Raw genomic sequence first — 14,157 nt, 5'->3', positions numbered from 1 at the left:
GTTGATTCCTGACTGTGTGGAAAATAAAGACTTGCAGGATTTAATGCATTCTGCTGAACAAGTTGGAAAACATACTTTGCAATGTGGTTTTGATTCTTTAGAGGCCTCTTGCAGGACTGCTGTTACTGGGTCTGTGCTTAGAAGGCATGCTTGGCTTAAGGAGCAATCTTTGCCTGATCATGTTAAAGCTAAATTATTAGGTGCTCCTGTAAATCAGGACCGCCTGTTTGGCAACAAAGCTGAAGAAGTTCTTAAAAAGATGGAAGATAAAGCTAAATCTATGCAAACTGTTAAAGATTTTTTACAAGTTCAGCTTCCTAGATTTAGTAGGCACTGGCCTTCTAAGAATTGGTCCTTTCCAGCCCCTTCCAGGTCTTCTCAAGCCAAACTCAGACACAGCAAAAGCCCCAGGTTTCAGTCCCAGGAGACTCACAGAACTAAGCAGTGGGGGCCTCCACTTCCAAGTCTGGGAATAACAAGATACCCCCTATAGTAAACTGTCTCAATGACTTCCTTTTAAAATTTCCAAGCATTTATCTTCTGACAGCCCCTTTGGGGGGAAAGATTGCTCTTCATGCAAAGTGCTGGGAACTCATTACCCAGGACAAATGGTTTTAAATATAGTGTCCCAGGGATACAGATTTCACTTCCACACATTGCCAACGCCAAATGAATTGCTGGACCTACCCCCGAATCAGTGGGCAGAGGCTCAAAAACAAGTACTTCCCTGTTAAGCATGGGGGCTATTCAACTGGTACCAGAAGAGGAAAAGGGACAAGGTTTCTACTCCAGACTTTTCCTGGTACCCAGAAAAGACAAATCATGGTGTCCACTCCTGGACCTGTCTACTCTAAACACCTTTCTGGAAATTCCAAAATTCAAAATGCTGACTCTTCACCAATGACTTCCTAGGCTAGGCAAAGACGCCTGGTTGGCAACACTAGATTTAAAAGAAGCATACCTGCACATCCCAATCAGAGAATCTTGCAGAAGATACCTACGTTTCGAAGCAGGCTACATGCACTGTCAGTTCTCTGCACTGCCCTTTGGCTTATCTACTGCACCCAGGGTATTCACAACGTGCCTAGCTCCAGTTATTGCATTTTGCAGGCAAAGAAGTATTCAAATATACCCATACCTGGTTCTAACTTGTCTGGGGTACACCATAAACGAAAAGAAATCACAACTCGTACCCTGTCAACAAATTACATTCCTGGGAACAAGCTTAAATACAACTTCCCAGGTAGCTTACCTCACGCCAGAAAAGCAAATTAATTTAACAACCTACTTCAAACAAGTGGCCACAGAAACCCTGCTATCTACAAGGCAAATACTGCAAGCTTTGGGGTTCATGGCCTCCTGCATTCTTCTATTTTCATATGCAAGGCTGCATATGAGGAAACTACAGTGGTATCTAAAAAGCCTATAGTCTACATTCTCACAGCCTAGAAACGATGATTCCTATCATACCTTGCCTACGCCTAGAGTTTCTTTGGTGGGCAGAGGCCTGCCACCAAAACAAGGGACTACCTTTCACACCACCCCCTGCCGCCCACACCTTAACAACAGATGCATCAGACTATGCATGAGGGGCTCACCTGACAGGGAAGTGCATTCAGGGCAAATGGAACCCAAGTCAAATGCACCTGCATATCAATCAAAAAGAAATGTTAGCTGTACAGAATGCTCTGACAGCCTTCAAGGACTACATTCTTCCAGGACAACTAGTGGTAAAAACGGACAACACTGCGGTTATGTGGTACATAAACAAATAGGGGGGTACACATTCTTACCCCCTCTGCAGACTAGCCATGGCATTGTGGAACACAGCCTTGAGCTACCAAGTGCACCTACAAGCTCAATTCCTGCCAGGAAAATTAAATACACTGGCAGATGGACTAAGCAGAACTTCATGGACCCACACGAGTGGAAACTGGAACCAAGGATTTTCAACATGTTGACAAGTGAATGGGGGAGCCCAGATGTAGACCTGTTTGCCTCTCCCCAGAACAACCAATTGAAAAAATTTTTGCACAAGGACTCCCCACAAACAAGGCTGGAAAGTGGATGCTCTGTCCTTCAGCTGGAAAAACATATCAGTCTATGCCCCCCCCGCTGCCTCTGCTGTCCAAAGTACTACTAAAAGTCAAACAGGACAAATCAAGGATGATTTTGATTGCTCCAGACTGGCTGCGCCAACACTGTTACCCCCTCCTGCGTAGTGTGCCACAGTTATCTCCATGGCACCTGCCTCAGTCTCCTTCCCTGCTGCCTCAGCAGGAGAACCAGATTCTGCATCCTCAGCTTCCAGCACTGAACCTTGCAGCCTGGCTAATTACTTAGTTTCCCTTACGATCCCTCAGCAAACCTGTGATGGGTGTCATCTTAGAGGCAAGGAGGCCTAGTACTAGAAAATCTTATGCTGAAAAATGGAAAATATTCTGTGCCTGGAGCCAATTTCAAGGGATGAGCCCAGCAGCGCCCAGTTTACCTCAGATTTTACAATACTTAACTGAGATGGTTCAAAAGGGCCTGTCTTTTTTCTCCATTAAAATCCACACCTCAGCCATTTCAGCTCATTGTAACACAGAACCTTCCCTCTTCTCTCATCCATTGCTCAAGCAGTACCTCAGAGGGGCCAAAAATTTGAGACCACCCAGGAGAGCTCCAACCCCAGCCTGGGACCTTAACTTTGTATTGAGAAACTCACTCTACCTCCTTTCGAGCCAGCTGCTACTGCAGACTTAAAATTTCTTTCTTGGAAAACAGCTTTCCATTTAGCAATCACTTCAGCTAGAAGAGTTTCTGAATTACAGGCCCTTATGGCAGGGGAGCCTTTCATCATCTTTCATGCGGACAGGATGTCACTCAGAACCAATCCATCCTTCATGCCCAAGGTGGTATCCACTGTGGCTCTTAATCAGGCCATTCATTTGCCAACCTTCTTTCCCAATCCGCAGAACAAAGGGGAACGGATTCTGCATTCCTTGGATGTGTACAGACAACTTAGATTCTACTTGGATAGAACTAAACCTCATAGAAAGTCTGAACAACTGCTGGTAGCATTTGCTGCAGGGGCAGAGGGGAAGGCTATTTCAAAACAAACCATTTCTAAATGGATAAGCCATTGCATTAATTTCTGCTATAAGCACCATGGAAAACTTATCCCCCAGGGGATCAGACCTCACTCCACCAGGGCTGCATCTACTTCTACAGCCTTTCTCAGAGGTGTTCCTACCAGGGACATCCTAGAATCTGCTACCTGGAGTTCTTATACATACTTTCACCAAGCATTATCATTTGCCAATTTTCTCTAAATCCAGAGCTGGCTTTGCCACTGCAGTCTTGCAGGGCCTTATAGCTGGCCCTAATGCTATCTAAACTCGTCCTCCCAACTATAGCTTTGGGAATGTACCCAAATGTAATGACAGCAACAGTGAAAAACGAAGACCATAGTACAGTTGTGTACACTTACCAAAAATGTAGATGTTCGAGTGTATTCTCACTGTTGCAGTCCTGGTTACCCTCCCTTCTGTCCCCTAACTTCTTTTGGCTATACCTCTTCTTTCCTTTACTATGCTTAAAAGCCTTTTTGGTGTATTTGCTTTTTTGTTGGAGGTATATCTTTGTGTTTTTATGTTTAATTGCTCCCCATTAGGGGGGCATCTAACATCTGGGGTAAGAAAAACTGATGTTATGGCACCGGCTGCATGTTTTATACCCCTAACGACCTGACGTCATGGAAGAAGGGACAGCAACTGACGCAGGACCCAAGAATTTGTTAATCAGGCCGACTGAGGGCAACCTACAAGCAGATTACCCAAATGTAATGACTGCAGCAGTGAATACACTCGAACATCTACATTTATGGTAAGTGTACACAACTGTACTTTTTATCATTATGGTTAGCGCAACTTTTTTGTTTTCCATATCAGTGACCCCTTCAGTGAGCATAGTTTTCAATGACATGATTGAAAAAAAATTCATAAGCATTTTAGAAGTTCGGCTATCCCCCATGTTGTCACCAGATTGCTTGACTTTAAATATTAAGCCATGAAGTAAATGTAGTGTACATCTCTAGCTGAAGCACAGGTAACTATCATTACTGTTTTTCCTTTCGCTTCAGCAGTTCAAGAAGTGGTATTTTTCATTTTATCACTCCAGTACATTTTTGTGCTGTGGACAGTGTTATTTTTAACATATTTTGATTATGAAGTCAGTTTCTCTTAGGATAGCATATTTTCTTCCATGTGTTTTTGAAAAAAATTAAATAAGTATTCATTTTTATTATTTTGCTTTACTACAGAAAACCAGTCGTTCCTCAGAAAGAGCCATCCCCCTTATTAGAAAAGAAGATTCGGGACCTGGAAGTTAAGTTTGCAGAAATAGAAGGGGGAGTTGAAGAAGAGATGGAAGTGATAGCAGAAGAAGAGGAAGAAGAAGCAGAGGTTGTGGAACCTCCACCGCCACCTCAGATCCAGACCCCTTCAACCAGTGAACTGGACGTGATGCCCTACACTCCTCCACAGGTATGACAGAAAAGCTCAGGCCACACTACTGCCAGTAGCGTGATAACTTGGTGCTGACACTGTACCAGCACCAACATAACACATTGCTCTTGTCATAGAGAGCTTTTTCTTAATCAAATGCCAGGATGCCTTGTACAGAAGAAAATGTAAATCCAGCAACCAACATTTCTCCATTTCTTTCCTATATTGATTGCACCATTGATGTATTCTGTGGTTGAGTCAGTCAATGAGAAGAGAAGGAGCAATTCATATTTTAAGATGTTTACAACCTTTAATTAGGTAATTGATTTCAGGTAATGCAAATGATCACTAAAAGTCCTATGTAAATGAAATATCTGCATGCTATACTTTGCCAGTGACAAAATAGTAGTCGGTTGATGGACTGAGGCTAGTTTCATTAATGACAGATCAGATGGACATGATTCACTGATAACTTCCTCCAAGGTTTTGTGACAGGGTGCACAGAGCAAAACCATCTGCATAGGGATGTGGACTTGACCACCCCTTGTAAAAATAAAAAAATATATATAAAATAAAATTTCTAGCTCTGTGCCTGCCATCAGGCAGTCACTACAACCATGTCTATTCATCTTTTATCTCTAGAGTGTCATCCAGGTACCCGTGAGAAGCTTTTATTTTTCTGGTCCTAATCCCCCCCTCCCTCACTCATTGATGTGCATGCTTGCTGATGTAAGCATACTACTTCTCAGCTGTCCAGATTTTTGCCTCTTATTTATGGTCTGTTCTTCAAATTTGTGGTTTTCTGGTAAATCACTGAGGATTAAAGTCAGTAATTTATGACATGCTAACACAAATTCTGTTATTTTAACAACTTTTTAAGTGTATTAGAGCAGTATTTAAAATCTGTCCCTAATTTTGGGTCTTTGTACCCTGCATTATTTTAGGCTTTGTCCAGATTTTTTTCACTAAGAATTTGAGAGATATGGTAAGCGCATGTTGTACCTTTCCCTTTTGAATGTGCCTGCCCTTGCAGTATAAAAGCTGCCTTGAGGATGCAGCATGGCAATGCAATGACTCCGTTGTAGAAGCTTGACCTCACAGCTCCAAGATCTGGGGGTCAGTCCTGACTTCTGGTCATGGTCTTTATGGAGTTTGCGTGTTCTTTGTGTCTGTAGTGGGTTTTCTTGTATCACTCTGGTTTCCTGTCACTTCCCCATCCCTGAAGCATGCTGTTTTCTTGGCTACACTAAATTATCCTTTTATATTGAGTTCATCATTGGAGTTGTAGTCATAATTGTGGCTGGAAAGACTCAAACATCCCACCCAGGTGGTTAACAAATGAAGCTCATACCCCCTGCCACAAGCTGCATGCTCTGTACATCTTTTTTCTGTTAGATACTGGCACTGCAGTGAGCCTGACCACCTCTGTTGTCCTGAGGTGGGTGAGCCAGACTTTCAGTGAGTGCTTGGTCACTAAGTCAGGTTTGTATGACAGTGTAAGGCAGGATCGACTGCAAAGTGACCATCCAGAATGATTCCCACTTCATGTAATCAACTTAGTTCTGAGTCTTTTGGGGCACCAGAAAGAATCAAAAGTAAAATCTGGACCCTCTTTTGTCTAGTGGGACATCTGTCTTGGATGGCTGTTTTTTGTGAGAAGCTTTTATATCTCTTTTTGGGATGCCCTCCTCTGACAGGGTGGAACTGTTGGTGGTGGTGGGGGTAAGGGCAAATGTTTGATAAATAAGTAAGCAAGGCAGAACACTATCCTACCTCCTTTGCAGAGAATCCATGAGGGTTTGGAAATGGGCTATAACATCACATCACTTTTTCATAACGCACATACTGGTGACATCCAGCATTTTTGCAGACAGGTTGAGCAGACAAATACTGCCCCACATGAATTGTTTGTGAACACTGCAGTAGTTCGTAAGGTATCTTGGAGCTGGGGAAGACCATGATGTTCTTCTGTATCACTGTTGCAGTGTAAGGATCTGCTGCCAAGGATATCCAATGTCCAGCCAGTATACCAACGGCATTAGATCTCGCATGTGCCATATGTCACAAGTATGCTCCCTATGCAAGATGTAGGCCGTAAAGGTGACATACAAGATGCAGTTACCCAGAATTTCCTTGCCACTTGTCCGAATATCACCATCACTCATGTTTCTGAAAGCCCTTTTACTATGCTGAATACCTAGTCATCAAACACGTGCCGTGTTGGGGTCGTCGTCCTCTTAAACAAGTAGGTCAAGAATTCTTGGCCAGATTCTTTGGCTGTCCAGCATCCACTAGACCTCTCTTAAGTGGTTGAAAGCTTAATAGGCCATTCGGTGTCTGCGTCAGATTTCTCTGCCCCAACTCCATCTGAGACCGGTATGGATCCTTCTTTTCACACTTCCTCTGAGGCTTTGCAGGCATCTACTCTGGACATTAATGGGGGGGGACTGCAGTTGATAATCTCAGAAGGCCCTAGAGGGATTACACAGATTTTGAGGAAGGCTTGATAGTCCGACCGAAAGCATTTATCATTACAGTTGGTTCTGAGAACTCTACGGCTATGTTTTTATTATACAGATTCTGGTCAGGGAGGAGGTTATGGGAACTCATATTGAATCTTGTCATGGGTCAAAACCTCCAGTGTTTGTTAGGGCTAATGTCCCTCTTAGAAAAAGCAGAAGACTAGACATACTTCTCTATGCTTTAAGGCTCCTCAAAGGGAATGGGTAGGAGTTTACTCCGGGCCTGCTTAATGCCTTAAGGGCCCTGAAGGCCTCCCCAAGGGGTTTCTGTGCCTTCTCCCCCTTGGACTTCTAGTCCTTCCATTTAATCCAATTCATCAGATGAGGGTTCAGAGTCTGATGATCAGTCTCTGTCGTACTCTTCTTACATGCCTTGACCTTTGGCTTATTATTATGATGAAGTCGTCTTTGAGTCCTGAGTCTCACTTTGAGGAATTGTCTTTTGGAGACAGTATAGTTAGAATGATGAAATACCTTAAGTGGGATTCTTCTCAAGTGTCTGATAGAAAAGGTATCAAGAGCTGCTTCAGGTGGGCACTCTTAAACCTTCTGCACTACCTCCTTTGTTGGCTGCCTTGTTAGACACCTTTATAGCTGCCTCCATGTCTCCTGATTGTCACCTGCTGCAAATAAACACGCACAGTTGTGTAAGGCCGCTGAGAATTGTCAGTTCTTTGTGTCCTCCTGCTGACCCTGCAGTGGTGTCTGTCTCCTCTGGCAAGCCACCAAAACGTTTGCCCTTTTCCAGGCTTCTTCCTTCAGATAAGAGGATAGTAGGGGCAATAAAGAGAAATGGTAAGAAGGTTTATACTGCTCCTAGTTTGGCCTTTTGGGCCATCCGTTATTAAACCTATATGACCAGACATGCTGTCCTTAATTGCCCAGGCTTGTCAGGCACTTTCTGATTTCCGTGATTCTGAAGCAAAATCTTCTGGTGTGTCTGTTTTGGGTACTGCCTCTCAGGTGTCTTGTCACTCTGGCAGGTGTAGCTGTGATGCTGCTGATGCGTCTTCCAGAGCTGCTGCCTTTCCATCTTTCTTCAGGCTTTATTCTTGGCTTCACCTGCAGTCTTTACCTGAAAACTGGATGCTCCTTTAGATATTAATCTCTGTGGGATTGCTGCCACTGATATGTTTGTCTTTTCACGAAAAAAGGTAACGCTTTGCAGGAGGTTAAATAATTTTTTGTATCCCTTATCCGAGTTCCAGAGGAACTATTCTACTAGGTCTGCTTTTGTTCACAGGCAGCTTTGTTAGGCCACCAAAGGCAGGAAGGGGTGGTAGGCAAGCTCCTCTTGCTAAGTCTTCTTAGGCTGCTGTGACTCAGAAGTCTCCTTTATCTGACAAGCCTGCTTCTCTTTGACTTCTTGCGTCCCCTCCCCCTTGACCAGGTTCCTTTGTCCCTTCAACTCTCTCTGTTTACCAGATTGGTATATCATTACCTTAGATTCTTGGGTTCTGTCTTTTATCTGCGAGAGTTATTTCATGATGTGGAAGTCTCTCCCTTCTTTTTCAAGGATTCCCCAACCTCCTCTGGAACAACTTAATTTCTTGGAGGTCTTAGGGACCCTGTTAGACCAGGGAACTATTCAGCTTATCTCTCCTTCACAAATAAGAAAGCAATTTTACTCCAGGATGTTCCTGGTCCATCAAAAGGAGGGCACGTGACCTTTTTTGACTCTGTCCTTGCTCAGCACCTTTTTCAAGGATGTCCTTCAAGGATGCATCTGCAGTCCTTACAAATGGGTTGTCCTGTCGTCAAGCAGCCCTTCGGTCGGCCGGATTCCAATGTCTGGGTCTGGCTTCGGCTGGTGTCGCGCTTCACCCGACGTCATAGCTGCAGTTCTTCGGGTATAAAGGCATCAGCCGACGCCATTTTCCTCAGTCTTTCTTGCCGTGGCCAAGCAGAAGCTGTTCGCAAGTGCCGGTCGGTCAGAACCAGAGATTACTACTACCGAATACTACTTTGAGGACTTCTAAAAAGCTAAGTACCCCGTTGGGGACTCTTTCTTGCCTCAGCCGATGTCAGAAAAAGTGAATAACTGTTTAACTTGTGGGAAACAAATACCTCATAAAGATTTCCACTCTTACTGCTTACCTTGTTTAGGCCCAGACCACGACGTAGCAGCTTGTCTAGCCTGTGCTTCTTTTAACTGACGGACGCTTAGACGTCGGTCGGAATTTGCGGAGCAGTTTTTCGGCTCTGATTTTGCTTATATCATGCCGTCGGATCCTCCGACTTCACAAATAACTAAAAAACGCAGGGAAAAGGACCGACACTCACGGTCCACGGTTTCGGCCGAAACCGCGGTTAAGCCAACCACGAGTGTCTCGGTTTCGGCTGAAACCGAGCAAGCGGTTCTTCCCCCAGCCGAAAACATGCCTTCTACCGAGGCCTCTTCTAACCTGGTGGAATCGGCTTCTGAAATCCAACCTGCAGTTGCGGTTTCTCAGGAATTATCAGACACTATTCCCTTGGATATTTCAACCCCTGCACATGGAGCTGCTAGACCTCCTGCAGCCATGTCTATTAAGGCCTTTTCCAGGGCTAAAGCAGCTAAAGCTTCAAAAACTGTGCCTGTCAAGCCCCCCTCTCACAGGCCCAGCACCAGTTCCCATATGCTTTCTTTGGCAGAGGATCTCATTTCTTTAATTCGTGGATCCCAGCCTCATCCAGACAGGCCCACTCATCCACCTCCAGAGAAGAGGACTAGAGCAGAGCCCCAAGAGCCAGTATCCACAGATGATTCCTCTGATGACTCAGAACATACAGGCCCTCCAGTACTTTCTGTTGTTGATGATGCATTTAATGATGCTTGCACTGCTCCTGATTCTTTACCTCCGGCCCCTGCTAAGCCCGATAGGTTCTACAGGGTCCCGGACACTCATCACCATTTATACAAGGCTCCTTTTGCAGATCCAGAGACTATTTCCCAGGGCCCTAAGGCTGTAGCAGCTACATCTGCTAAAAAACCCCTCCCCTCTGAAAGGGAATCCAGGTCCTTAGAGAGATGGGGTAAAAAAGTTTACACTTCTGCTACTCTGTCAGCTAGGGCTTTGAACTGTCAATTTCATATGATTCAATATCAAGAGTTTATGCTAGACCAGTTAACTAAAAAGCTGTCCTCTGAAGAATCTTTAGATAAGAAATATGTTCAGGAAAAGGTACATAACATACAGCAGGTTAGTAACCATTCTTTAAAATGTGGCTATGATGCACTGGATGCTTCTTTTAGATCAGCATGACTGGCACAGTTATCAGGAGGCATGCATGGTTGAAAGAGCAGGCATTACCAGACCATGTCAAATCAAAGCTTTTAGATTCACCCATGGACAAAGTCAATTTATTTGGTTCTCCTGCACAGCAGGTACTGAAAAAGATGGAAGAGAAGGCGAAATCTGTACAAACAGTGAAAGATTTCTTACAGGTTCAACCTCCAAGGTTTAGCAGGAACTGGCCCTCCAAGAATTGGTCCTTTCCAGACTCCTCTAAGGCACAGAGAGGCAGGAATAGGCGTTCAAGAGGCAGAAACCAATCCAGGGGTGCCTACAGGGGACGCCAGTGGCAGGGTAACAACCAGCAAGGCACAGACGCAGCCACCACCACTACAACAACACAGTCACAGTGACTTGGCTGTGGCACCGCCTACCAGGGAACAACTGGAAGCACCCTTAGGCGGAAAGCTAACCTTATTTTCAAAGAACTGGCATTGCATCACAAGGGAAAAATGGATTTTGCAAACTATAGACCAAGGTTACAGGTTCCATTTCCATACTCTACCAGGAAAGAGAGGAATGCCAAACCTACCACCTACTCAGAGGGCAGAAGCTCTAAAGCAAATATCTCAACTATTAAGAATGAGAGCTGTGGAAAGGGTACCATCTATGGAGCAAGGAAAGGGATTTTACTCCAGACTCTTCCTGGTACCAAGAAAAGAGAGCAAATGGAGGCCTATTCTCGACCTGTCCGCTTTAAACACATTCCTCATTGTACCAAAATTCAAAATGCTGACCCTACAGCAGCTTCTTCCCATGCTGGGCAAGGAGTCCTGGCTGGTAACTCTAGATCTCAAGGAGGCATACCTGCACGTCCCCATATGACCAAATTGCAGAAGATACCTCAGATTTCTTGCAGGATCAGAGCATTATCAATTCTCAGCATTGCCCTTTGGCTTATCTACTGCGCCCAGAGTGTTCACGAAATGCCTGGCATCAGTAATTGCTCATTGCAGACTTCAGGGAATCCAAATTTACCCTACCTGGACGACTGCCTGATACAAGCGGACAACAAAAGCAAGCTAACAGAAGACTTACAAAGAGTCATTTACCTGCTGCAAGCCCTGGGATATACAGTCAATATAAAAGTCAAGGCTGATTCCATCCCAAAGAATAACCTTTCTGGGTGCAGAGCTGGACACATCAAAACAAATGGCATTCCTAACTGCAGAAAAGAAAGAGCAACTACCTCTCTACTTCTTGGCATTAACAAAGCAGAACCATCTAACTGCAAGAAAAGTACTGCAAGCCCTAGGCTTCATGGCATCCTGCATAATTCTGGTCCCTCATGCCAGACTGCATATGAGAAAGCTACAGTGGTACCTAAAGAATTTGTGGTCTCAACTCAAGCACAGCCTAGAAACCAAAATTCCAATAATCCCATGCCTGAAGCAAGAGTTCCTATGGTGGGCTCAGGCCTGTCAATCAAACACAGGATTGCCCTTCTGCAACAGTCAACCAAGCCAAACCATCACGACAGACGCCTCAAACCTCGGTTGGGGGGCACACATGCTGGACAAGTGCATACAAGGCTTATGGACTCAAGACCAGCTGCACCTGCACATAAATCTAAAGGAAATGCTGGCAGTAAAATTGGCAATCCAGTCATTCAGACCATTTCTCCAAGAAGGTCAGTTGATGATAAGGACAGACAACACCACAGTTATGTGGTACATCAACAAACAGGGAGGCACACATTCATACCCTCTATGCCGGCTGGCACTGGACCTATGGGATGTGGCTCTGAGCTACAACATTCAGTTACAAGCAATTTTTGTACCGGGAAAAGAAAACATTCTAGCAGACATATTAAGCAGAACTACCACGGATGCCCACGAATGGATGCTGCATCCGGACATCTTCAAAGCCATCACAAGAGAATGGGGATTGCCACAAATAGACTTATTTGCATCCCCACTCAATCACCAGCTAAAGAAATTCTGTACGAGGACGTACCACCCACTTGCTTGGAAGGTGGACTCCCTATCTTTCAGTTGGAAAAACCTGACAGCATACGCATTCCCACCACTTCCTTTGATGCACAAGGTGCTCTTGAAGATCAAAGAGGAACGTCCAAGGATCAATTCTGATAGCTCCAGACTGGCCAAGGCAACATTGGTACCCATTACTGAGGAGCATGTCTCGGGAACAAATATGGGCTCTACCCCTGATCCCATTGCTGTTAACACAGAACAACTACAACATCCTGCATCCAAACCTGAAAACTCTGCAGCTAACTGCCTGGAACATTACATAAGAACAATTAACCTAAATTTATCCCAAAGGGTTAAAGACATAATCCTTGAGGCTCGTAGACCTTCAACAAGAAAGAATTATGCAGCAAAATGGAAAAGATATCTCATTTGGAGTACTGCAAAGGGAGAAGATGTGGCACTGGTATACATAGCCAACATTCTGGAGTACTTGGCAGAGCTCTTCCATACAGGCCTGTCCTATTCTTCCATCAAGATACATGCATCAGCTATTTCAGCAGAATACAGCTTGGATCCTCCTGTCTTCTCACATCCTCTGCTCAGGCAGTTTGAGAGGAATTAAAAATGTAAAACCTCCCAGGAAACCACCATTGCCAGCATGGGACTTGAACTTTGTGCTAGAAAAATTGACACTTCCCCCTTTCGAACCAGCAGCTACAGCAGAATTACAATACTTATCCTGGAAGACTGCTTTCCTGCTGGCAATCACTTCACCAAGAAGGGTCTCTGAACTACAGGCATTAATGGCAGTGCAACCCTTCCTGATCTTCCGTCAAGATAGAGTGTCCATGAGAACAAATCCTACATTTATGCCTAAGGTGGTATCCAGAGTGTCTTTAAATCAGGCTATCCACCTACCTACATTCTTCCCCAACCCACAGAACAGGGGAGAAAGACTGTTGCATACCTTGGATGTACATAGACAATTACGCTACTACCTGGACAGGACCAAGTCCAATAGAATAACTGACCAGCTTCTGGTAGCATATGCAACAGGAAAGGAAGGAAAACCAATTTCAAAACAGACTATCTCCAAATGGATAGGAAATTGCATTAGATTTTGTTACTCCTACCATGGAAAGAAAACTCCAGAGAATATCAGGCCTCACTCCACAAGGGCTACAGCCACTACCACAGCTTTCTTACGAGGAGTGGCTACCAAGGACATTATAGAGGCTGCTACTTGGACCTCCGTGCATACATTTGCCAAGCATTACAATTTACCTTTATACTCTAGATCCCGAGCAGGTTTTGCCACTGCTGTTTTGCAAGGGATCCTAACTACACCATAATCTCTCCTTTTTCCTCCTCCCCTAGTTTAGCTATGGTATTCTACCCATTTGTAAGGACTGCAGATGCATCCTTGAAGGACATAGTACAGTTTTGTACCTACCATAAATGTAGATGTCCGATAGGAATGCATCTGCAGTCAGGATTGCCCACCCACCTTCCCCTCTGTGGTACTCCTAGGGTATTTGCCATCCTTCAGCTAGCTTGGGGGGGATCTATTATGGTGTATTTGTTTGTATATATGTACATACATGCTTATTTTATGTGTTTGCTCTCTACTATTTGGAAACATTGTCATTTATCCAAATTTAGCCATCCATGAGGGCACCTGGCATCTGGGGCAAGAAACACTGAGGAAAATGGCGTCGGCTGATGCCTTTATACCCGAAGAACTGCAGCTATGACGTCGGGTGAAGTGCAACACCAGCCGAAGTCAGACCCAGACTTTGGAATCCGGCCGACAGAAGGGCTGCCTGACGACAGGACAACCCATTTGTAAGGACTGCAGATGCATTCCTATCGGACATCTACATTTATGGTAGGTACAAAACTGTACTTTCCTTATTTTCTGATGCTTTGTTCTTCA

The 14,157-nt window shown here is 44.6% G+C and overlaps 1 protein-coding gene across 13 annotated transcripts in view; it reads left to right on the top strand.

The window, feature by feature from the left end:
• Positions 1-14,157, top strand: part of PBRM1 (polybromo 1) — a 2,726,611-nt gene that overhangs the window by 1,908,172 nt on the left and 804,282 nt on the right. For all 13 annotated transcript variants that reach the window (XM_044078866.1, XM_044078877.1, XM_044078870.1 and 10 more), the window contains one exon: positions 4,307-4,529. In XM_044078866.1, coding sequence (XP_043934801.1) covers positions 4,307-4,529 — 223 coding nt within the window. The remainder of the gene's footprint in view (positions 1-4,306; positions 4,530-14,157) is intronic.

This window comes from Protopterus annectens, chromosome 7.part1 (genome assembly GCF_019279795.1).
Source record: "Protopterus annectens isolate FY-2018-M chromosome 7.part1, PAN1.0, whole genome shotgun sequence".
NCBI lineage: Eukaryota > Metazoa > Chordata > Ceratodontiformes > Protopteridae > Protopterus > Protopterus annectens.
The sequence above is the reverse complement of the archived record's forward strand: the minus strand, read 5'-3'. Positions and strand labels throughout refer to the sequence as shown.